The following is a 24,025-nucleotide window of genomic DNA, read 5'->3' on the forward strand; positions in this document are numbered from 1 at the left end:
ATCGCAGTACTTGGTGAGAGCAAAATAATGTACGCTGGATGTTCTAAGTCAAACAGTGTTTTACTCTGGAAATGACAAACTCACAAGAAATGAAGTAGATCTAATACTGTGGCAAGATGTAGCACAGGCAATGAGGAGCTATACTGCAAAGTCTGACTGCATCATATCAAGCAGAATTTATGGAAAACCTATCAACATAAGCATCATTCAAGTCTTCACTTCAACAGCAGATGGTGAAGAAGAAATCAAACATTTATGCAGGTGTTCAAAAGAAAATTGATAACACTGCAGAACAACACATGCTGATAATCATAGGTGATGGAATGCAAAAGTAGGAAAGAAGAAGCAGAATCCAATACTGTGGGAGAATTTGGCCTAGGGATCTGAAATGAAGCAGAAAAATAACTTATAGAATTCTCTGAAACCAATTATCTGTTCATTGCAAATAACGTACTTCAAGGAACCAATCAGATGATTATATACATGGATATCAGTAGATGGACAATGCAGAAATCAAATAGACAATGCAATTGGAAGTAGGCAATGGAGAAACTTTATTCTTGCTGCCAAAACTAGACAAGGGGCAGATTGTGATAGTGACCATGAATTATCAATATAAGAATCAGAATAAAATGGAAAAGATCACTAACAGACTCATAGTACCAAAATACATATTAAATACCATTCCTGAGGAATTTAAAGTCCACATAAAGAAAAATTGTGCATTACTGGACTCAATTGACAATGAACTAGAAGAAATGTAGACTGAATCCAGAGATATTCCTAGGGAACAATACAAAAGAACAATTTCTGTAGCAGAAAGAAAAAGCCTAGATGAATGACAGTCAGCTTGTTCCTTGTCTTGGATGGATGGCAGAAGAAACATTCATGATTGCTAAGGACAGGCAAGAAGCAAAAGTCAAAGGTGACAGAAATAGGGTCAGAAGCTTTTTGGTGACTATCAGTAGAGACAAAAGGCATCATTACAATGACCAGTGCAAAGAAATAGAAGGGAACAACAAAACTGATGGGGAAAGGATCTCTTTCAGAAGATCCAAGGAATCAAAGGGAAATTCAAACCTGGCTTAGGAATGCTGAAAGAGCAACAGAATAAGATACTATCTCATCAGGACAGAAAGTAGAGAAATTTGAAACAATATTTGAAAGACCCATACACAAGAGATAAAAAGATGACACACTCCTTTGAAGGAGAATCCTGTGAGGAAGAAACTGCAGTATTAGTAAGTGGAGTGAGAGCTGTTCTCAAAGCACTTGGGAAGAATAAAGCACCTGGAGTACTATCCCATGCGGTAGAGACTGAATTGGTCCTAGTCCTAACAAGAACATGCCAACCAATATGGAAAGTAAAACAATGGCCCCACAGTCCTGAAATATTTGGTATAAATTCCAATCCCCAAGAGAAAGGAGATGCAAAGGAATGCAAAGCCTATAGAACTATTGCACCAATTTCCCATGCAAGCAAAGTGATGCTCAAGGACAAATAAAGAATTTTATCATATATGGAGCAAGAAATGTCTGACATTCAGGCTGGATTCCGAAAAGGAGGATGGACTTGAGATCATGTTGCCAATACATATTGGCTACTGGAATGCACCAAAGAATTTCAGAAGATGATCATTCTATGCTTTATAGACTACAGCAGAGTCTTTGACTGTGCAGAACATGAGAAGTTAGGCATGGTACTGAAAGAAATGGATGTGCCTTGACATATGACCATCCTGATGCATAACCTGTATCGTGGATAAGAAGCTACTGTTAGAACAGCATATAGAGAAACAGAATAAATGAAGGTTTCCTATAGGAAAGGCATCTGACAAGGGTGCATTTTATTTCCCTTTCTGTTCAATCTGTATGGAAAAGATACCATAAGGAAAGCTGGATTAGGATCAGAAGAAGGAGTGAAAATTGGTGAAAGATAAATCAATAATTTAAGATATGTAGATGATGCCATCTCACTGGCAGAAATCAGCAATACATTAACATTACTCCTTCTAAAAATGAAAGAAGAAAGCAGGACTGCAATGTAGAAATTTGAAGACTGACATGGAAGGTCAGCAATAAAAGAACTAGTAAAGATCAAGTGTAAGGATGTTTCACTGGAGATAATGGCCAAGATCTTCCACGCTATTTTATTTTCAGTCCCTGTGTATGGGTGTGAATGCTGGACAGTGAAGAATGCTGGCAGAAAGAAAATGGACTTAATCAAAACATGGTGTTAGAGGAAAGCTTTATGAATTCTCTGGAGCAAGAGAAAGATGAACAAGTGAGTCTTAGATCAGTTCAAGCCAGAACTTCCCCTGGAAGCAGAAATTGAGGCTGTTGTACTTTAGGCACGGGATGTAGGTGGCACAGTGGTTTAAACCACTGTGCTGCTGGTCTGGTTGATCAAAAGGTCACCGGTTCGAATCTGCACAAAGGGGTGAGTTTCCGTTGCTCCATCCCAGCTCCTGTCAACCTTGCAGTTCAAAAGCATGCAAACGCAAGTAGATAAAAAGGTACCACTTTGATGGGAGGGTAACAGTGTTCCGTGCACCTCGGTGTTTAGTCATGCCGGCCACATGACCACGGAGACTGTCTGCAGACAAACACTGGCTCTTTCGGCTAGGAAATGGAGATGAGCACCGCCCCTTAGAGTCAGACATGACTGGACTTTAATGTCAAGGGGAAACCTTTACCTTTACTTTAGGCCCATCATGAGAAGGCAGAAATTGCTGGTGAAAACAATGTTAGCGGAAATTGAAGGTGAAAGAGGAAAGCCAACTCTGAGATGGACTGATTCCACAAAGGAAACTTCAGCCTTCGGTTTACAAGAGTTGAGCAGGGCTGTCAAAGATAGGACATTTTGGAGGGCATTCATTCATAAGGTTGCCATAAGTCAGATGAATCGACAGCATGCAGCAGCAACAGAACTATGTAAGGTAGGTTAGCCTTACTGATATTGGATGATGACCTCAGGCCAGTCACTATCACAGCTGTGTAAGGATTTGAATGCAGTTCTCCCTATTCCTAGTCTAATATTCTGTTTCACGCTGCTCCCTTTTCTTTTCATGGAATACCATCTACTTTGACCTAATTCAGATGTAAGGACAAACTTGTGGTATGATCATCACATTCATAAACTACAGCAAGCCTTGAGTGCTCTCACTCCCTTTTATCTGTTTGAAAGCTAAGCTGTAACTCTTCAAATCACAACTTTAACACCCATACAAGAAATGGTCATTTGTATAACCAAAGAAAGTTTGATATCCTGATTTGCTAACCATGATTTATACAAGCGACACTTTCCCCTAGTTGGAAAAAAGAGGGAAGGTGCTGTTTCTTTGGACTTGCAGTTAGAAACATTAAATCTTATTTCTTTTGGGAGGAAGGTAGAATAAAAACCTGAGGCTCTCTCTCCTGAGGCTTATTGCATGCAAATAAGCCTGCTTTGGTCTTTAATTCATTGTCTGTCCATCTGTCCCCTCAAAAAAATACACAAAATAGGCTCAAATCCTGCTTCTCTACCTCCAGTGCGAGAGGAAAAGTTTTCTTCCAGCAAAGTTATCGAACTGAGGATTTAGACAGACAAACTGAAGCTTCTATGTGGGATACAGTGCTTGGGTCAGCAGGGATTCGGCCACATTTGTGTGGTCCTTGGGCCAAATCTGGCTAGCTGTCCCAGTACAATTTTAGAGGCAACATCATGGAGTTGTATGGGAGTACTGAATCTGTGTTGCTATTAAGAACTGGGTGATTGTCAAGGGATTGAGTCAGTAAATGTACAGGCCCAGCTGGGACATAGGAAGATGGGAAAGTGAGACCATTGGCCAATCAAGCCCTTTATTATCGACACAGACAGTAGCTTTCCAGGATTTCAGGTAGGGGTTTTTTTCTTACCACTACTTGGAGAAGCTGGGGATTGAACCTAGGGATCTCATGCTTACAGAACATGTGGTTTTCTACTGAGCTAAGGCTTTTGAATTACGCTTCCTTGGCCTATCCCTTTTATACCCTTGGCAGGTCAAAATGGTTGATATTATCATAAATATTTTAAGTATCTTATCAAACATGTGTACGTGACTTATACTATTGGCAGAATGTAGGATTATGTGACTCAGTATCCTTTTTTAATTGATATTTTAAGGCTGTGGAGAAGCTTGCTACTTACCATGGCCAATTTCATATGCTAGTTCCTATTGGTATTTGCCTCTGAATATAGTCAGCTTCAAAGATACAAATGCCCTGTGCTTAAATATTTCTGAAAAAGCCTATTTTAGCAGATGTGTTCTTTTTTCTTTTTTTAATACAGCTCCGAGCTGTCTGTCTTTTTGTACAAAGATAAATTCCCAGTATTACAGCCACCAAAATTGAATTCTTAACTGAAGTAAGGTAGATAAAGCATACAGTTAGAAACAGTTGGTATAACCTAACAATAGTTTATTTATTTATTAGATTTATATCTTGCTTTGTCCTTAAACTCAAAGTGGCTTATAGCATTTTCTTCCTCCAGCTCTCAATCTTATCCCCATAACAACTCTGTGAGGTAGACTGGGCTGAAAATCTGTGACTGGGCTAAAGTCACTCAGCTGGATTCATGGCTAAGTGGGGGCTAGACTCCACATCATCTGAGTCCCAGTCCCACACTCTTAACCTCTTCACCACACTGGCTCCCAGGTGAGTGTTTTTAGTTGAGCAAGTTGCTAAGAACACTGATTCTTGTGCAAGCGTCTTATTAATTAGGTGCATGTAGAAACCTTACTGATATCACAGCAACCCACTTCCATGTGGCCACTCCAATCTCTGTCCTTTCCTGCCCTTCAAAATGCCCCCCTTACACTTCTCATATATTGCTTTCCCATATTTGACCAACAACTGGATCAGTGCTTTCTGCCCAGCTGAAAAGGTGGTAAGAGATGTGATTCCCAGCTCTGAAGTAGGAGTGCTGTCTCTAACTGTGCAGCTGGGAAACTGCACTATCTTATAGCTTCTCAAACAATGACTGGGTTCACATAATACATTAACCCATGGTGGTTTATAAACCACAGACGTTTAGTGTGTTGTCTGAACCCAGAACACATTCTGCAGTGTTGTTTCATTATGATAACAAGAATAAATGCTGCATTTGAGGAATGTCACTGAAGGAGTGCCTTCTTCCCTATATGCCCTCCCGCCCTTTGAGATTTGAGGTGGAGGTCCTGCTCTGGGAGCCCTCCCTGAAGGAGATTAGGAGGGTGGCTACCCGGAGGAGGGCCTTTTCTGCAGTGGCACCCTAATTATGGAATGTGCTCCCCAGAAAGGTTTACCTGGCCCCAACACTATATTCTTTTTGGCATCAGGCAAAACCCTTTTTATTTTCCCATCATTTTGATGTTTAGATTATTTTAACTGGGGTTTTATTATCTTAGTTGGATGCTGTGTTGCTTTGTTTATCTTATTTGTTTTCATTGTAAGCCATCCTGAGACGCTAGTGGTGGACGGGTTAGAAAAGCTTTTAATCAATAAATAATAATAACTGTTTCCTTCCACTGTTAAATGACCTGTATTTCCTATAGTGCTATATGTCCTAGGTAGCCATGTTTTCATTAGCTAGGTCTCATCTGAGCTTCCACTATTCTTGTTTTGTTTATATGTCCATATTCTCATCTGCTCCAACCCTTCTTACTCTAAAACAACTGAAAACATCTATATAAAAAATTCTTTAAACCATTTTAAATGTGCATAGGTCGTATTGCCTCAGTAAATATTCAGATTAAATGTGACCATTATAATTAGTTTTATACAACCATGTTTTCCCAGTATTTTGCTTTAGTTTAACAAAATTGATTTTTAAAATTGATTTTTGTTAAACCGGTGCACTGTTTATACAAATAAGACCTTAATGTGGTAGCCTCAGACTTGGTTGTTTTAAGCAGTGTGCCTGTCTTGAATAACTTTTGACGCTGTATTCAGTTAATGTACTTCTGAAAGTTAGTGTTTTGAAATGGTTCCACTTAGCTTTCACTTAACCTGCTAGGATTCTCATGGCAAATGTAGAAAATTAGGATTGGAAATAGTGTGCATCAATTATTACCTGTTGAAGAGTGATCTGTAAAAGTGCAAATGCTTGTTGGCCTTTATTATAGTTTACAATGTTTATCAGCTCAAAGGCTCCTTGAGTGGTTTACAAAATTAAAAGTTTATAGGACCAAGTTTTTTTGACATCAGTAACCATCTTTTGAAATTGAGGAACTTTTGCAAAACAAAGCACATCCAACAACAGAACTGTAAACATATTCAAAGTTATTTGAAATCTTGAATCTCCTACTTTAACAAAACATGAAAAATTAGTTATCCATTATAAAATTATTTTATTGGTGTTTGTGAAGGGAGTTTAGCATCTCAGACTGTTTTCTGAGCCAGATGGTGGTGGGGGAGCCCTTTTTAAACCCTTCTCTACAGAAGACTGCATTATTTAGTTAGAATGGAGGCAATATACACACACCTTGCCCAAGAGAAATTTAGCGCTGGCTAATGGCAATATAAGCACAGTGGTAGAACGGAATTGCCCTTTGTTTAAGTGGCCAAGAATCTAATGTCTGGGAGAAAGCTTGATGTACCTACCTGGAAATAAATATTTGATTGATTTCAGAATGACTGCAGTTTAACAGAAAAAATAGATTTTTGTATTGGTATTGCATTCCCAAAATGCTAGTGCAATGCAAAAACTATTTGGGTACATTGTAACTCACAATGGTAACAGAAAAGAAACAAAAAAAGCCTCAGAATTAATGAATTAATTACATTTGTACCAGGCTTTCTTCCTCTTACAAGGAACGCAAGGGCTACTCACAAGGTTCTTTTCTGCATTTTATCCTCACAACAACAGCCCTGTGAAGTAGGTTTGGCTGATTCTCTGTGACTGCCCATAGTCACCCAGTGAATTTCGTGGCTTAGTGCAGAGTAGAACTCAGTACTCCGAAGCCCTAGCCCAGCGCACTAACCATCACGCCACACTGGATGCATAATAAGTAATGGAAGGGGTTCACTGTACCCAATAGCTGAATAGGATGTCTCTTATCAAAAGAAAATTACAAGTTTAAAAAAATCAGTATGGCTGATTTGCATTATGCAAATGTTAACTCTTGTTTCAAGAGAGAGCTTACTGAGTACAATTAATCCCATAAGGTAAAATTTACTCCCAAGATGCAAAGAATCCCTGCAGTCCTTTGTAATTTGTGTACAGACCTTTTTTTTTAAAGAAATGGGGAAAATCTAATTTGATGCTCTTAAAGTGGTTTTACTGCTTATAAAAATGGAGTGAATAATACTGGCAGAATACTAAGGTATTCTTCACCTCCTTCAGAGAAATTGGTAGGTTAGAATGGTCTCTAGTTAGCTGAAAAATGTGGTAGTTTCACTTTTCCATTCATTTCAGTAGGAGCAAATAAACCATGCCCTATGTTGCTTTGCTTAAGTTAAGCATAACTTTTCTAAAAAAAAATTGAAAGTGGTGGTAGGCTTTATTGTTAACCTTGATATCTCTAACAATATCAAGGCTAACAATGAAGAATTCCTTAAATATATCAAAAGAAAGAAGGAAACAGTTGGGCCATTGGATGATAATGGAATTAAAGGAGCACTAATGGGGGATAGGGAGATTGCAAGAACCTGAATGAATTCTTTTTGTCAGTCTTTACAGTAGAGGATGAGGAGGAGATACTTGTCCTGAGTTACGTATTCTGAAAGTGAGTCTGAGAAATGAAGGCAGTTAATGATGAAATTCTCAACCTTATTGACAAATTGAAAGTCACCAAGTTCACGGAGTCCAGATGGTATCCACCCTAGAGTTGTCAAAGAACTCAAATATGCTTGTTGTAAACTGTCCCAAGATGCCAGTAGATGGACAGTCTATAAAAGAGTTAAACAAACATACAAATAAATATGAAATTGCTGAGCTTCTTACCCATGTTTCTACAATCAGCCCTTGTACCAGAGGATTGGAGAATGACCAATGTAATACGAATTTTTAAAAAGGGATCTGGTGGGATTTGAGAAGTTGCAGGGCAGTTAGTTTAATATCTCTTCTGAAAAACTGCTTGAAAGCATTATTAAGGAGAATCAGTAAGCACATAGAAGGGAAAGCCCTGCTCACAAGGAAAACTCATGTCTCACTAATCTGAGGGTATCAATAAGCACATTAATAGAGGTGATTCAGTATACTTATTTAGTTGGACTTCCAGAAGACTTTTGACTAAGTCCTTCACCGTAGGCTCCTGGGCAAATAAAGCAGTCACAGAACTAAAGTGGGGAGGGGGGAGGGTCTCTTATGGATCACTAACTGATTTAAGGACAGAAGACAGAGAGTGAGAATATATGGCAACTTTTCCCAGTGAAGATTTGTAACCAGGTGGAGTCCCACATGGTTCCATTTGCTTTTTAATTTCTGGAATTAGGAGCAAGTATTGAAGTGATAAAATTTGCTGCTGACACTAAAGTTTTTATGGTGGTTAAAACCAGAAGGGATTGTGAAGAACTCCAAATGGATCTCTCCAAGCTGAAAGAATGAGCATCAAAATGGCAAATACAGTTCAGTGTAAGGAAGTGTAGAGTAATGCATGTTGGGGCAAAAAATCCCAACTTCAAGTATATGCTGATGGGATTTGAACTAGCAGTGACTAAGCAGAAGGAGACAGCTCAATGAAAATGTTGGGTCAGTACGTACGTAGCTGCTGTGAAAAAGACAAACTGTGTGAAGCATAATTAGGAATGAATAGAAAATGTTGTTGTTAGTCGCGAAGTCATGTCCCACCCATCGCAACCCCATGGACAACATTCCTCCAGGCCTTCCTGTCCTCCACCATCCCCCGGAGTCCACTTAAGCTCACGCCGACTGCTTCAGTGACTCCATCCAGCCACCTCATCCTCTGCTGTCCCCTTCTTTTTTGCCATCTATTGTTCCCAGCATTAGGCTCTTCTCCAGGGAGTCCTTCCTTCTCATTAGGTAGCCAAAGTATTTGAGTTTCATCTTCACTATCTGTCCTTCTAAAGAGCAGTCAGGGTCGATCTCCTCTAGGACTGACTGGTTTGATCTCCTTGTGGTCCAAGGGACTCGCAGGAGTCTCCTCCAGCACCACAATTCAAAGGCCTCAGTTCTTCGGCGCTCAGCCTTCCTTATGGTCCAACTGGCAGAGCCATACATTGCAACTGGGAAAACAATAGCCTTGACTATACGGCACTTTTGTCAGCAGGGTAATGTCTCTGCTTCTTAGTATGCTGTCTAGATTGTCAAAATCTTACTTACCTTATACACATCTTAGGTGTGACCACACTTGCAATATTGTGTTCAGTTCTGGTTGCCTTACCTAAAAAAGGACATTACTGAGTTAAAAAAAGTACAGAGAAGAGCAGCAAAACTGATCAGGGGACTGGGGCAGCTTCCATACGAAGAGCAGCAGTAACAACCGAGACTTTTCAAGTGAGTAAGAGGGGAGATGATCGAGGTGTTTAAAAAAATGCGCAATGTGGAGAAAGTGGAGAGGGATACATTTTTCTTCCTCTCCCATAACACTCAAACCTGGGATGAAGCCGATTGGTGAGAGGTTTAAGACAGATAAAAAGAAGTACTTCCTCACACAACATATACTTCAGTTGCCTTGGAGATTGGGCAGAAGGAGGCTTGCTCCCATCTTGCTTGTGGGATCCTGTGGGGAGCTAGTTTACCACTTGTGTATATCAAGTACTGGACTAGATGGCTCTTTGGTCTGATTCACCATGGCTTTTCTTATGAACCACATGCTCCATGGACTGCTCCATGGTTCTTACAAGAAAGAAAATGTAACAGGACAACTAACCCCATAACTGTTGAGTACACTGATTATAGAAGTGACTCAAGTTTGCATGAAGAAGTTTTACAGATATTTCAAAACAGCTGTTAAGATTCCACAGGAACCCCATTCTCATGGGAGGGTTGATACTGCTTTGGTAAAATTACATGCAATGAATGAAGTTTAATTAAGTTCTTTCCTTAGAATACACTACTGGATCTATATGGCAACAATAATGATAATACAGCATTTACCAACTGTATACAGTTCTTCTGGTTCAGTATTTAGAGATATACTAATAAATGAGTGCATATATATGGGTTTTCTGCTTTTGCACGGGAGCTTTTATGCTCCTTGCACATATTAATGACAACTAAACAAAAGGTCCCTTCTGCACCAAGATCAAGGGGTTCTCTAGAGTGGCACCCTGTGAAGCACAATGGGCTATTACTGAAAGGAAGACTTCCCTGCCCTATTGTGAAAGAGTGGAATTATTTTCTGTTCATAAATGAGGAGAAGAATTCAGCTAATAGTGGGGCAGGGTTACCCGAGGTGGGCAAGTTTTAGAAGTGATAATTTCTCAGCTAATACACGACCTCGGATGATTCTCAAAACCCTACTGTGTGCAAATAAGGCCAGATAAAGGCTTTGTTTTCTAAACTATTTGTTTCTTTTAGGTTGAAGTTAAAGCAATTCAGTGTGGGTTGTGGTATATGATCTTAGCTACAAAATGCAACATGATTTCATGCGCTTTAAAAATGAATGAGACTTGTACAATATCTTTAAAATGTTTGTACATTCATAAACTCCATTTTAAAAAGTATCTGCAATGTATTTCTGTGCTTTGTTTTTTAGTTTTATTTAAAGTTTATCCTTTAAAGTATCTCTTCATTCTTAGGATTGAACTGAGTGTCTTAATTCAATTTAGGGAGCAATTGCTAGACAATCCATGTGCAAGGTACTCGGGCTTATAATTCTAATAAGTGTAATAATGCCTGGATAGTGATGAGCCGTCTAATGAATCCTGTGGATGCAGGTTCCTTAGCCTTTAATCCATTGACTATGCTGAGGGTCGCTGTTACAGTGCATTTCTCAGGATGAACCACATGCTCCATGGACTGCCTGCTGCTTCCCTGTTAGAATTCAGCATGCCATACCCTTAACACCCTGTCTCCTGAATGGAATTCAAAAAGACACTTAGATTTCCATAAATAAATTAGGAATTCAGTGGCTTCTTCCGGCTAATCAGGACAGGCTGATAAACCTTGCTAGCTGTTTAATAAATGAATTGTGACTGATTACCTATTAATATGGACGCCTCAGGAATTCACCCAGGGGGAAGCAGAGCAGTGAAATAGAGAGGGGCATGGCCTCCTGGGAAATCAGGGCTTCATGTTTGCAGCTTAAATATCTCTGTGAAGTATCAATAAGGAGGTAATTGAATTTTGAACACAAACATGAGCGCCGGATGGATGAAGAGAAGGGGGGCTTGGATCGTCTCTTCTAGGCCCCTTCATTCTTCCCTCCTCTTTTCCTTGGAGACCACTCTAGTGAAGATAGATGCTAAATCCATTAAATAAAGATTAGACTTTGTCGTGGTAGAAAATGGTAGCTTAGCTAGATCCCTGGGCAAATTGGGACCTTTAGCAATACAGAAAATTAAAATATACATTTTTAACAAGTGTGCTATCAACACGCTAATAATGGTTGCCTGGCTTGTGGGGTTTGCTCACCTTTCAGGTTTGCTTTTGTTTGCCTATTTTGCTTCCCTTGTTTTCTGTATTAGATTATTTATTTATTTACTTGGTTCCTTAAAGCAGTGAAACTGTAACTTGTTCAGACTAACAAGGTAGTTTTCCTAGGAAGTGTCACTGCTTTGTAGTTTATACAGGTATCTGAAATATTAGAGAGTTGTTCTGCTGTCCCTGGAATCCAACTTAAGTACTTAAACAGTAAAAGCCTAAAACATTTTCAGCATACAAAGGCTCCTATTGTTCTTAATTTAAAATAATTTTAGATTGCCTTTAAGATAAAAACTATACAAATTAGATATCATAAAAACAAAGACTATCAGTAAAAAAAACCGGAATCCCAGTTTTTGGGTTTTTTTCAGTGTAACAAGAAGTTGAATCTGACTTAAGGAGACACTCCTAGCATCTTACTTGTTCTGCAGGTTAAAAAAAAAGCAACAAGTGGTCATCTCCCCTTCTTCAGTTGCTATGATGCAAACTTCTACAGCTAAACCAGAACTGTAAGCCAAGAAGTAGACTAAACTATACACATGCACACGCCACCCTTGCAGTAGCCTTTTTCCTAGTACAATTTATAAGGGTAGTTTTAGCACTAGAACTTTAATTTTGGAATCTATTCAGTGAAATATTAGAGCAGAGATAGGCATTTTTTACACAGTCCTCTGCCGTTTTTCATGTTGTACATTTATCTCTCAGGCTAAGCCCAAGCCTTCCTTGCTCAAGTTGAGAGGAAGCGGCCTCCTCTCCATTTGGCTAGAGAGCCAAGAGCACCTTGAAAGGATCTGTCAGATCCCTGCTTTCAAAAAGGGAAGGGAGTGGCTTCCTCCCCACCATGGAGAGAAGATTGCTGATTAGTGATGGGAAGGTTTAACTGTTCCTTCCCCTTGATTATGTTGAAGATCCCCTACCCACACTGCCATTCAGAGTAGGAAAACAGCACAGATTAGTACAGATAGTGACTGGGTTATGAACATGTGGATTACAAAGAACCCATACTTAACAATTGCACAAACTGCCATAAACCTATATTAATATTTCTAGGGAAAAGACATGACTATCTCTAGGGAACTATACAACACATTTGGCAGCGCGTCATCAGTGGCTGCGTAGTTCCCTAGAGATAGTCATGGCTTTTCATGGCTTTTCGTTCCCTGGTGTCTGCTCAGGTGTACCCAAGCCAATGTGTTTCGGGTTATGTGTAGGGCCTCAAGGATGGAGCAGAACCCACAGCAAAACAGTTTCTTTGAAGGCAGAAGCAGAGGTAACCAGATGACTTCTCCTTTCTCCTCTGTTGCTATCGTTGGTTGTTGTTTTAAAGCTTGAAATCTTGTTTTTATTCGTAACTTCCTAATCCATGAGGTAACATTCAGCCTAATATTAACTGATGATAATGGAGATGGACCTGGTCCTGAAGAGTCAGGGTTTGATTGTGTGCTGTGGGGGTGGGGAGGAAGGTTATCGCTGGAGTTGCTTTCTTGAAGTAGTCATCAAGGGTTGTTTGTACAGCCATTTTCTTTTTCTCATCATAAATGGCTTTGTAGCAGCTGAGGTCCTGGTTATAAGGGCAAATTGCCAGGAGAGAGAAGAGAGAAAGAGAACCTGTTTGAGCAGAATTTGGCAAGCTTGATCCCCTCCAAAATGGCTAGCAGGCCTGCAAATATTACTCAATTCTATAAGCACACTCGCACGCTCGTTCTGATTTTCTCTATTGTCTTTTAGGCTTGGCTTTGTTTGGAACTGTGGCATTTTATTATTCTTTTGGTTTATTGTAAATTAGCTGAGCAACTCAGAAATATATGCAGAACATGAACAAACAAAAAGAACAAACAACATATAGTACTGCTCAAACTGCTTCATATTCATGATCTTGTTATAATCTGTGAATGAATGATAGTAACCTAGCTTGACTCTAGGTGTTAAGAGTTTTCTAAAGAGTTTCCTTTTCTTTTATTTGGTTTTTACAATAGTATATACCTACACAGATACATACATACAGATTTTCTCTTTTCAGTACCTGTAGTTACTTTATTATTGTTGTATTATTATCGGTATTACAATGCTGTATTGTAATAATAAGATGTTTTGTATTTAAGATGTTTTAGTGAATATGGAAGTGTTTAAGTGTTTTATATGCATAGAAAGGTCAAATGTATACATATTTGACTTACTCATATGACCCAACTTACATACAAATTCAACTTAAGTATGTTCTCAGGAACAGAACTCGTTCTTAACCTGAGGACTACCTGTACAGATAGTTCAGAAACTCTTCCCTCCCCTTGTAAACCTGCATCTGACTTTTCAGAAAAACCTTTTACAGTAAGGCATATTTGTTCCTTAATTCAGTGAAATGGTTGCTTAATCAATGTGAATTGCTGCTGTTACTCAGTAGGTGGTCCCACTGCATAGCGAGAACTCTTGGGGGAAGGCCATTCTGCCCACACTGTTTATGATGGCTATAATCTAGGTGTTGCAGTTGTTGTGTTACTAGCATTTAATTCAACAAATGAGTGCCCTGTTTAATAATTACATTGGGATTTAGCTTTTATGGCTATTACAGTTCTCAGGGCTGATTTGATTAACAAGTAATCATCTCAAAACTTTGGCATTTTTGTCAGTGCATGTTGTTTAGTACAGCAAAGTGGCCTCCCAGAAGCATAGTGGGATGTATATTTTACTTATCAAATGTCATTTCCAAATTTTATCTACACCTTTCAGCTTAAAGCTCATTATATATCCTCCAATCTTGCCATCTACTTGTTCCATCCCCTTCAGCTTCTTCTTTATCCTCCAGACTGCCCCCTCCCACTATTTGGTTGCAAATCATATGTGGAAGGTTAGGGATTTTGAAACTACATCTACTTTCCAAGGATGATAGAAAAGAACACATTATTTGATTCTGAAATTGGCATATGCCCCCCCATTGGTAGAATATCATTTCTCCAAGGACTTTGAGTACATAATCTTTGAAAACGTTGTCCCATATGTAGTTGTTACAATACTATGCTGTACAGTCCACACAAAAATGGACTTTTTCTTACAGCAGCATATTATATTGCTGTGGAGAAGAACCATTTAAGCAACCTTGGGTTCTTTGCAAGAATACAATGTATTTGTTTCATTGTAATACAACCAAATTATGTTATGGCTTTGGTATTATACAAACATGTAATTTATGTTTGCCCCACTTCTTTTATTCTTAAATCCCACAAAATGTGCATAAGAATCCTATGAATGAACTCTATAGTACAAATATTAGGATGAAATACAAAATTGATAGGGAAGATTTTCAGATGCAAGACTGTGAGACTATGAAAACTGTAGAAGAAGTTCCTGAAAAGTAGGGTAGTTTAGAGAATGAATACTAAAGTACATGACCTTGTATGAAATATTGAGATTGCACAGGGCATTTGGATGGGCAACAAGGAAATTCGCAACCTCTCAACTTAAAAAGGTACACCCCCAAGTAACATGGTGTGCCTGAGAATATTCAAACAAGTAATAACATGTATTTGAGGCAGGGGGAAGTAATTGTGATTTCTGCATCATAAATAATCATAAATTTTGCCTACAGCAATTAAGTGTTATAGCAAGCCATATCAAAACTATATAAGGTATGAAAGTGTTTTGTGGAGCAGAAGTGGGGTAACTACTTTGGATTTGATTGGCTACCTGCATGTTCTTCTAAGTGGAATTGCTATGATTCATTATTGGTCCACATAATCAGTGCAATACTTTACCAGTTTACACAGAAATTAGTCCCATTGTATTAAATGGGACTTTCATTTAGGACTGTAGCTCTACTAAGTGCATACCTAAGTTCTATTAACAATTAAAGCATGCCTAATCTTTGTTAAATGATCCTGGTCATATATATAAGACATCTTATGAATGAAGACATCATTGCATCTTATTTGCAAGAAGCCTAATAACCAGCAGGTATTAGGTAGTCCACCTGAAAACTGAGCCAGTAGTCCATAGGTGGACCATGATCTATCTTTTGCTCATGTCTTACCTGAGATATGTATTTCACTTTACCAAATATGAAATAAGTCTATTGGACTTAAATGAAATATTCACTTAATCAAGTTGTTGCTTCAGTAAATGTGTGCAGATTTGATGCTATTTCTGAGAACAAAGACTTTCTGTTTTCTTTTATAGTGTTCTCAAGGAAAGAACTTGATTTGCACTGCTTTGTTTAAATCTTAGAATATTGGTGGCAATTATGTACATTCTACTGTTCAGTGGGGCATGGGTGGTACAGTGGTTTAAACTGTTGAGCCACTGGGCTGTTGATTGACAGATCGGCAGTTTGAATCCACCTGATGGGGTAAGTGCCCGTTGCTTTGTCCCAGCTCTTGCCTACCTAGCAATTTAAAAGCATGCAAATGTGAGTAGATAAATGGGTACCACTTTGGTGGGAAAGGTGTTCAGTCATGCCTACCACATGACCATGGAAGCATCTTTGGACAATGCTGGCTCTTTGGCTTACAAATGAAGATGAACGCTAGCCACAGAGTTGGACATGACCAGCATGTATGTGCAAGGGAACCTTTACTTTACTGCTCAATATTGTTGCCATGTCCCTTTTGTGCTTTACTATTCCATACTAGATTATAAATGTAGACAGTAACACCGCAGTTCCTTATTGCACAGACATATCTTTAAAAGGTGGATTTGCTGTTACTACTCACAGAGCTACTGTTCACTTAATACTTAATAAAACTTCATGTTTTGTTTTTCACAGCTTATATGATCATAGGAATCCATATGTTTTAAGAAGCTCATAATGCTCAATTGAACAATCTAGATCTCTTTGTACCAGTAGAAATTGAATGTATGGGAAATGACCTCTACTGACAGAGATTCATCCATAGATCAGTTATTTCTACTGCACTGCTGGGACTGATAGAGTACAGTACCAGTACTGGTCTCACATGGAAAAGTCACGAACTGTTTTCCCTGTCTTCTCTTCTTTCTCATACAAGTGTAGGCAGCACCAACTGAAATTGCAAGGAATGAGAAGCCACTCATTGCATTATCTACATCCAGGTCACTGTCTTTGCCCCATAGTCATTTCATATGTGTCAGAAGGAATGCAGAAACAGCATCCCGTAATATGTGCCATAAATGTGTTTGGATAATATGGAAAGCCGATGATGAACTGAGCAGTTTTCCTGATAGCTTAATGAATAGGGTTTTATTCAGCTTAAGATCACTGTAACTTAAGGACCACTTGTATTCTCATGAACCTAGACAAACCTTGAAATCCACTTCAAACTACATTTGAGTCTTTTACCTTCCAGCATAAGTGTGTGGCATATGGGACCTTCTGATGGTATCTTCCATCACTGGAATGCCCTTCTTAGAGATGTTTGTCTGATAGTGACTTTGTTATCTTTTGGTATGAAGTAAAGCCCTTTATATTTGCCCATATTTCATAGAAGCTACTTTAATATGCTTTATTTATGCAGTTTTAACATCTGCCTTAGATTAGATCTGTTAGATTAGATCTGTTTGAAGAGCAGGATATAATTACATATAACTAAAATGTTCTGTGAAAACTTTCCATGCCCCTACTGATGTCGGAGGGTAATCCTTGCCTACATCCAGGGATGAAAATTAGTGTAGGCAAGAAAAGCGTGGAGACCAAATTTTGCTTCAGGTTTCATTTTCTCAAATGGGATTTGCTGGATTGGGCTACACTCCCCATTCCTCCAGCCTAAAATTTGCAGGTTGGTCTGCTTTTTAAAAAAAATCCAGCTTTCTCACATGGTGTCACCAGCTGTGGCCCTTTCCTGGACAAAGCCTGGCCATGTGCTGGAAACCACCTGTATTGTATTACTCAGAGGTGGTACTAGTTTGCGAGCATGGGAGGCAGTTTCTTGCCTCTCCTGCAGAAAGAAAAAATATTTACTGTCATTCACTAGCAGGTAGCTTATCTCTTCCCATCACCCATTGTTGTTTCCTGCCAACTGTGTGCTGCTAATGACTAATGTGAGCATCCATGGCTTTATTAAGTGCATTGTAGAGCACACCTGTCTTGAACAAAGCTTTGCATGGGGAATGTGTTTGCAAGGACAACCAGCTCAGCAACTGGTTGAAAGAGCCAGACGAATTTAAAAAAAAAGGGGGGGGGGTCCAGTACCAGCAGCAGCATTTTGCAGAATCAAACTTGAGCTAGAGGGAAAGAATGGGCAGCAGTGAGGGTTGCATGAGCAAATGCTGTAGCTTCTAATTGGTAGCTTGCCGGAACCAATAGAAAGTGTTGTGCCATGGCAAAGCAACCCCTGCGCTAAATGATCCTTCCACTCTCATTGTTTCTTGTTTGATTTGTGTGAGTGAGAAGCTGTCAGACTGATCTTAACTAGCCTGTATCAGCTTCCTCTTCATTTCCCAAACAAGTGTCTCATTCCCCTTCTTTATCTATTTGCTGCCTGCTTGCTGTTGCTCATGTGATTCTATCAATTTCCAGCTGAGGAGTATGCTGGTATGTTGTGGGGTGTTGTGGTTGTTTTGCCTCACTCTAATGTGCCCTTCAGTTTATTTATTCTTCTAAAAAGCTGTGCCTTTTGCAGGAAACAGGGAGATTGTGCATTTTTAAAATAGATCAGCAAATGGAAATAAATGTGTTTTTATTTAAATAAATAAATAATGGATTGAGAGGAGAGGAAAGTTGATTTTTTAAAAGTGCTTAGTGGTAAGAAAATTTCAAATACTTTTTAAGATGTCCCTAGTGTGGAGAGAGTTGCAAATGTTTGTTTGGCCTCTTTGTAAGAGAGTGGGGGTGGGCAAATGCCTTTTCCAGTTTTCATGTCTTTCAAAGCTCCTCTGTATCACATTCTGTACCGTACCACTATGTATTGTTACATGACCTTGGTCCCGCCTCTTCTGCGCCATCAGTCAGATTGGCCAATGATAATACTAAATCATTTTGTATTTGGAAATGCTTCTCTGGATCACATTTTCTGCCAAACTTCTACCTGTACTTCTAAAACCTTTGACCATAATCCAACATGTTTAAGCCCACTAAAATCAGTGGTCTTAAGCAGGTTTGTTGAATTGTGTCCTTTGATTCTTTTCCACCTTGACTTAGTGCAGTTTTCTAAAGTTTTCCTAGTTCTCTAACCTCTCATTTGTCTTTTTTGTTTCTGCTCTTCTATGCAACTGGTTTACTTTTCATTTTGTTTTGTTTTAACTTTATTTCACAGTCCTCAGAACATTCCATGCCAACATTCCATATTAGACTGTCTTGGTTCTGTTTAGTTGTCTTCTCTGTGCTCCTCAGTTTCTCAGCTCTAGTGCTTATGTTCCAGCTCTCAAAAATAAAGATCTAATATTCTGTTACTGGTCATCTTTTTTTTTGTCTTAAACTATTAATTCAAATATCTAAAAACTGGTATTGTCTTTCCCCATCTGAAATGACACTTATTCCCTATGTTGCTTTCCTTTCTCTCCTTGACAGTATTTAAAATTACAAACTTATGGGCCAGATCTTCTCACTTTATTTGATTTGGAATGTGGGAGGTACAGTGTAGATGTTACCTGAATAATACAATAATTTTAAGTATTCAGGAACTGAAAATGTACATATTAAAAGGAATACAAAGATATGCAAACAGTGCTTGCTTCTATGCAAGTAGTTGGTTGCATTTATAAGATTCCTGGGCATCATAATCCAAATAATTAAGCACAGTGGCATCTTAGAAGAGCAACAAAAAAGTATTCTTCAGCTCTCTGTGAACCTTGTATGTATAATTCTTAATAACTCCCTGATTCTATACCACAATTCATATGTCACGGTCTTTTTAGCTTTCTTGGCTATGTATGAAATTACCATTATAGTCTTAAAACTAGGAAAAGTCTGTGCATTAGTAAGCTGTTCCAGAATAAATTTATTAGCATAGAATTTGGGTTCTTTTCTGAGTATGCTAGTCTCTGAAACTAATTCTAATGCCACATGTTCTAATAAATGGAATTCTGTATAAACTGATTTGTGGAAAGTTTTGGCCATAACAGCAATGATAAGTGCCAGAATTAAATCCAGCTTTGAATTACAGTGTGTTGGCTGCTTTATATTCAAGAACATTATAAACATTTGACCCAAAATATTCCATGGCTATGGTAGATTTAGTATGAATTAAAGAAATTAATTTAGCTCTGACTAAAATAGAACAGATTTTATCAAAAGAACATTTGCTGAAATCTTAAGCAAGTTTGAATAGATAAAAATAGTTTGTTTTGTAGAATGTGAATAAACAGGCTATAATATCTTTTTATTGGTGTAAACACCTGTAAGAATTTTAGAGACTATCTACCATGTTGTATTTTAGCTATGCAAAAGTGTGTCACTATTTTTGACACCCCCCCATAAATAAATATTTTTGCATCATCCTGATAATGCTCCCTCACAACAATTATTAAGCCCTACATCCTGCATACAGAGCCCTACTGCTGGGCCTACCTTGTCCCAGTTTTATTTCTCCTCCACTGGCTGTGTACCCTACACCTTCAGCAAGGTAGGGGAATGAAGGAAACTGTGTCAGGCAAGATGTCAACCTTGCAGCAGGAGAGATATTTGTACTGCCCAGGCATGTACTGGACCCCTTCCTTACAAATTCCTTCTTCTTCCAACTGGGCCCTGTGTATGTGGTACGGAATAGACACTAGTTCTTTAAGTATTTGTGTGTTTTTTTAGGCAATCCATTAATTCAACCTGATTGATCATTTCTTCTGTGCAGTTGGCAATTAGCAACATTTGAAACTCGTCTTAGTAACAAGTTTGCATGTTAACAACAAGACAGTTCATATAAATATTTGTTCATAGAGACTGGCTCTAGTTTTTATCTTTTGATGGGATTTTGACTATAAGACTTGACTTTGCGATATAGGATGTAAATTCAGCTCAGGCTTTGAACACTGTTATTAAACCTTTTCAAGAAGGTCCCTTGTGGCAGCTCCATAGAGCAGGTGGCCTGCATTGCATATGGGGAGTCAGGAGCCTGTGTCTTATCAGAACATATAATCTAAAAATCGCTCAGCCTGTTTTCCTCTCCTGGGGAGAAAACGATCACACTGGACTCTTATGCTAAAAACTAATTATTAACCTACAGTAAACGTCATTCAGCACAAATCCCAGCTGAAAGTGCCTGGGTGACGGATGTTTCTGGGTAGCAGGCCAAGCTGTCATTTGGCTTTTTAATAGATAGTCTGTTGGTTGTCCCACAGAATTTGAAGCTTATCCTTTTGGATTTAACAGAATGAACTTTTTTCCCCAACTGCCATTTACAAAGACAAATACTTAAAACATAAATAAAATTTGTGGACCTGTATAGGCCATTGGCTTTTTTGCTTTTTTACAGTATAGCTATAGTGTACCAGAAAGAGAATTGGGGTTATGTTCATTTTCACATTTACACAGAAGCAAGTTCCTATCCCTCATGGTTTTAGAATTACATTTGAAAACCTGTAGGTAATTACTGTAAAGGGCCTGTCAATCAGTACACAAAACTTTTTTTTCCTACATAATTACCTGTTTCTCCCTAATAGTTTCTAGTAGTTTATCTTTCCTTTTGCTGCCACAATGTTCTTAGCAAAACAGTAAAAATAAAACCCAGATTTTGTACCACTTCAAGTAACACCTTTCTGGGGGCAATGACAGCTAAGTGTCAGAGAAACACTTGTCAGTCTAGTGTGCAAGACTAGAGGTTGTCACTGTCATGTATCTGTGCCATGTTTGCTTGGTTTGAAATAGAAGTAGTATGTTTAAAAATTATGCAGCAACATCCAGACCCTTAAAGAGGTTGCATGTAAGGCTTCTAAGTTGCCAAAACCAAACCATATGTGCTGGGGTAACTAAATATCTAGGACTCAGGATGCAGAAACACTTCAATAATTATGTATCTAAAGGGTGGGGGAGGGCTTCTTAGAGTGTATTAAGACTGAGTACTTATTAGTGTTCTCAGTAATGTTTTTCTAAGTCAACACATTAACACTATGATGGATTAGAACCTTGGAGCCTGACATCAGAGGGGGAGAGTATGCACACAGAGCAGTCAGAGGGAAAATGTAGCTGAGCACTAGTGACTTTGCATGTGCATTCCTCTTTTTCGCCTGGCTGAAAAATGAGAAAGATCATGACAACAGTAGGACTGGGGGGAAGACAGGATACCAACAACTGGTATTCCACCAAACTGGTATTGCAGTTAGCCTTCAGTGGCAGGGCCATACCCAAATGTAATCCTGCACATCCACCATTTTCTGACAGTTCATACGTAATCATTTTACCACTGCATGGATTTTGTAGTTTGATATGTGGTGAAATAGTGGGTGATTTTCACTACCATTCGAGCAGCAAGTTGGACTGTGGTTCAGTCTAATTTTCTGCTGACCCAAGTATGCAACAATGACACAATGTATTCAGGCTGCTCTGATACTTTTTGGATGATATGTTTTAAATATCTAAACACTTTCTAGCAGGTTTATTGCACAGAAGACATCTTCTCTGCATATAGACATCCACTTCAAAACTTGCTGTTCAGCATGGGAAGGTTGGAGATGGTGCAGACAGCCACTACTGTATTTTTAAAGAATATTCTGTTTTCAAAAACTGTTTTTTACTGTACTGATACTTTATAATAAACTTTGTGCAACATATGTTTCAGTGTGATTGTGTCAATTTTATTCAAACTTAACAATATTCAAGCATTATTTTTTCACAATTTTGAACCCATTTTCTTTCTTGTGTTGCATTAAAAAAACCATTGGACCTGAATTAAAGTCTGGTAGTAACTGTGGAGGCAGATAAAAGTCTTTCTCTGAGTCTTTAGTTGGCTATTCCTGATGCAAGCTATTATTGGGGGAAAACATATACAATACAGTTGCAGTAGTAATGTCATAGTGTAAGTATTTCTTTGGGGGTAAAGAACTTTCCCTCCAAATTAATACAAAATTGTACTATAATAAATCAATTTCATTTACCAAATAAAGGTCACTTGGGCTTTTTAAGTTGTCACCTGGGGTGCATGAAACCTCCTTTGCCACAGGAAGTTAAGAATGTCAATATTAAGAATATAATTAACAATTTTTGAAACAGTTGCACCATAATAGCACCACCTGGGATATAATTGCAAAATAGAGGATGCTTCCAAATAAGAACCCTTGTGCTACCAATTCAAAGGCAGTGTGCTGCTATTTTCCAGCAGTTAGACTTGTATGGCCATTTGCTTTCATACATATTAGTACACCTGGTTGAGAAAAACAAAGGAAGCACGTGCTAATTTTGAATTCTAACATTCAGATTGTATCATCTTGTATTGAATTAGGGTTGTTTGTGAAAAAATGGGTGGTTGGGGTGGGGGGGGGGACAGGATAAGGCAACCCACTATTCCACGTTTTCTTCAAGTATTACAAATTGGCTTCTCTAAATGCTTTTGTCTATTTTTTCTGCATTCAAAATTTTCTTAATCTACTGGGGTTTGATTCTAAAAGTAGGAGTGTCCAGTGTTCAGTCCTTGGGCCTAATCCAGCCCATGAAGCTCTGTAATCCAGTTTCCAAAGCCTTTCCTTGTCAACACCTTGGATTTCTATTCTCCCAACTTTCACACATTTCTTTGAGGCTATCAGAATATTTCCCTCATGCAGTTTGGTGACCTCTACACTTTCTCTGAAGTTTTGTTGCTAGGACGCTCCCTCCTCCCACTTCTGTAGAGCATTTGGTTTCTTTCTGCCCCACTCCTGCTCTCTCACTCTACTGCTGAACATTTTTTTCACATTGTCTGCCCTTTTTGGGAGTGTTCAGGGCCAGATTCAATTTTCAAGTTGTTGCCAAAGCAATTTATGAGCATTGTGGGCCTTTGTATGAGTATACATCGATAGATTTCCTTGTTACTTTGATCCCGGACAATGTTTTTCTTAAGTGCTACTTGTGAGTAGAACTGGAAAGTGTGGTTAGGTTGGGATGCTCTCTGGGAAGAAAAAAGGGTGGATTTTAAAACTGTTATTAAGGCTTCATTCTGACTGAAAGAGGGAATGATATATTCCTAAGCTATGTGGTTCTGAAAGTTACTGAGTTCAGAAAAGGCACGTCCTACTTCTGGATAGACATACACAGTGTTGTAACTCTCAGTGAAGCTTACTTCTGAACCAAAATGCATTATGCTTCCCTATGGGTGATTCCCTTAGGAAACATTTTGCTTCCCCATCTGTCTTACTTCTGAGTAGACATACATAGTATTCTGTGTCTGTGGCTTCAATAGAAATTAGTAGCAATGGAACTGGGGAGGATTCATTTTGTCTAATCCACTACACTAATGCATCGCCCTAAAAGTGCCTCTGAAATGAAATTTGTCCCTTGGGCTGAAAACATTCAACACCTTTGCTTAAAGAATTGTTATTCTGAGAAGGAGGTGTCCCTTGTTCATTGCCTGCATGAGTTATTATCCCAGCTAGCTTTATTGCATGTCCTTCTAG

General features: G+C 38.7%; 1 protein-coding gene across 4 annotated transcripts in view; it reads left to right on the forward strand.

The window, feature by feature from the left end:
- The window catches only part of LIN52 (lin-52 DREAM MuvB core complex component), a 75,731-nt gene that overhangs the window by 31,580 nt on the left and 20,126 nt on the right, over positions 1-24,025 (forward strand). Inside the window, exon 7 of one of the 4 annotated variants that reach the window (XR_006415308.1) lies at positions 4,511-4,534. The exons of 2 other annotated variants lie outside the window; for them this stretch is intronic. Coding sequence is in view for 1 of the 2 variants with exons in the window: in XM_044436163.1 (XP_044292098.1) it covers positions 4,511-4,542 (32 nt within the window). In the remaining variant the exon portion in view is untranslated. Of the gene's footprint in view, positions 1-4,510; positions 4,558-24,025 lie in introns of those variants that run through there. One more of the 4 variants, XM_044436163.1, reaches the window with a different exon arrangement.

Source organism: Varanus komodoensis, unplaced genomic scaffold (assembly GCF_004798865.1).
Source record: "Varanus komodoensis strain SLA01 unplaced genomic scaffold, ASM479886v1 scaffold3, whole genome shotgun sequence".
Taxonomy (NCBI): domain Eukaryota; kingdom Metazoa; phylum Chordata; class Lepidosauria; order Squamata; family Varanidae; genus Varanus; species Varanus komodoensis.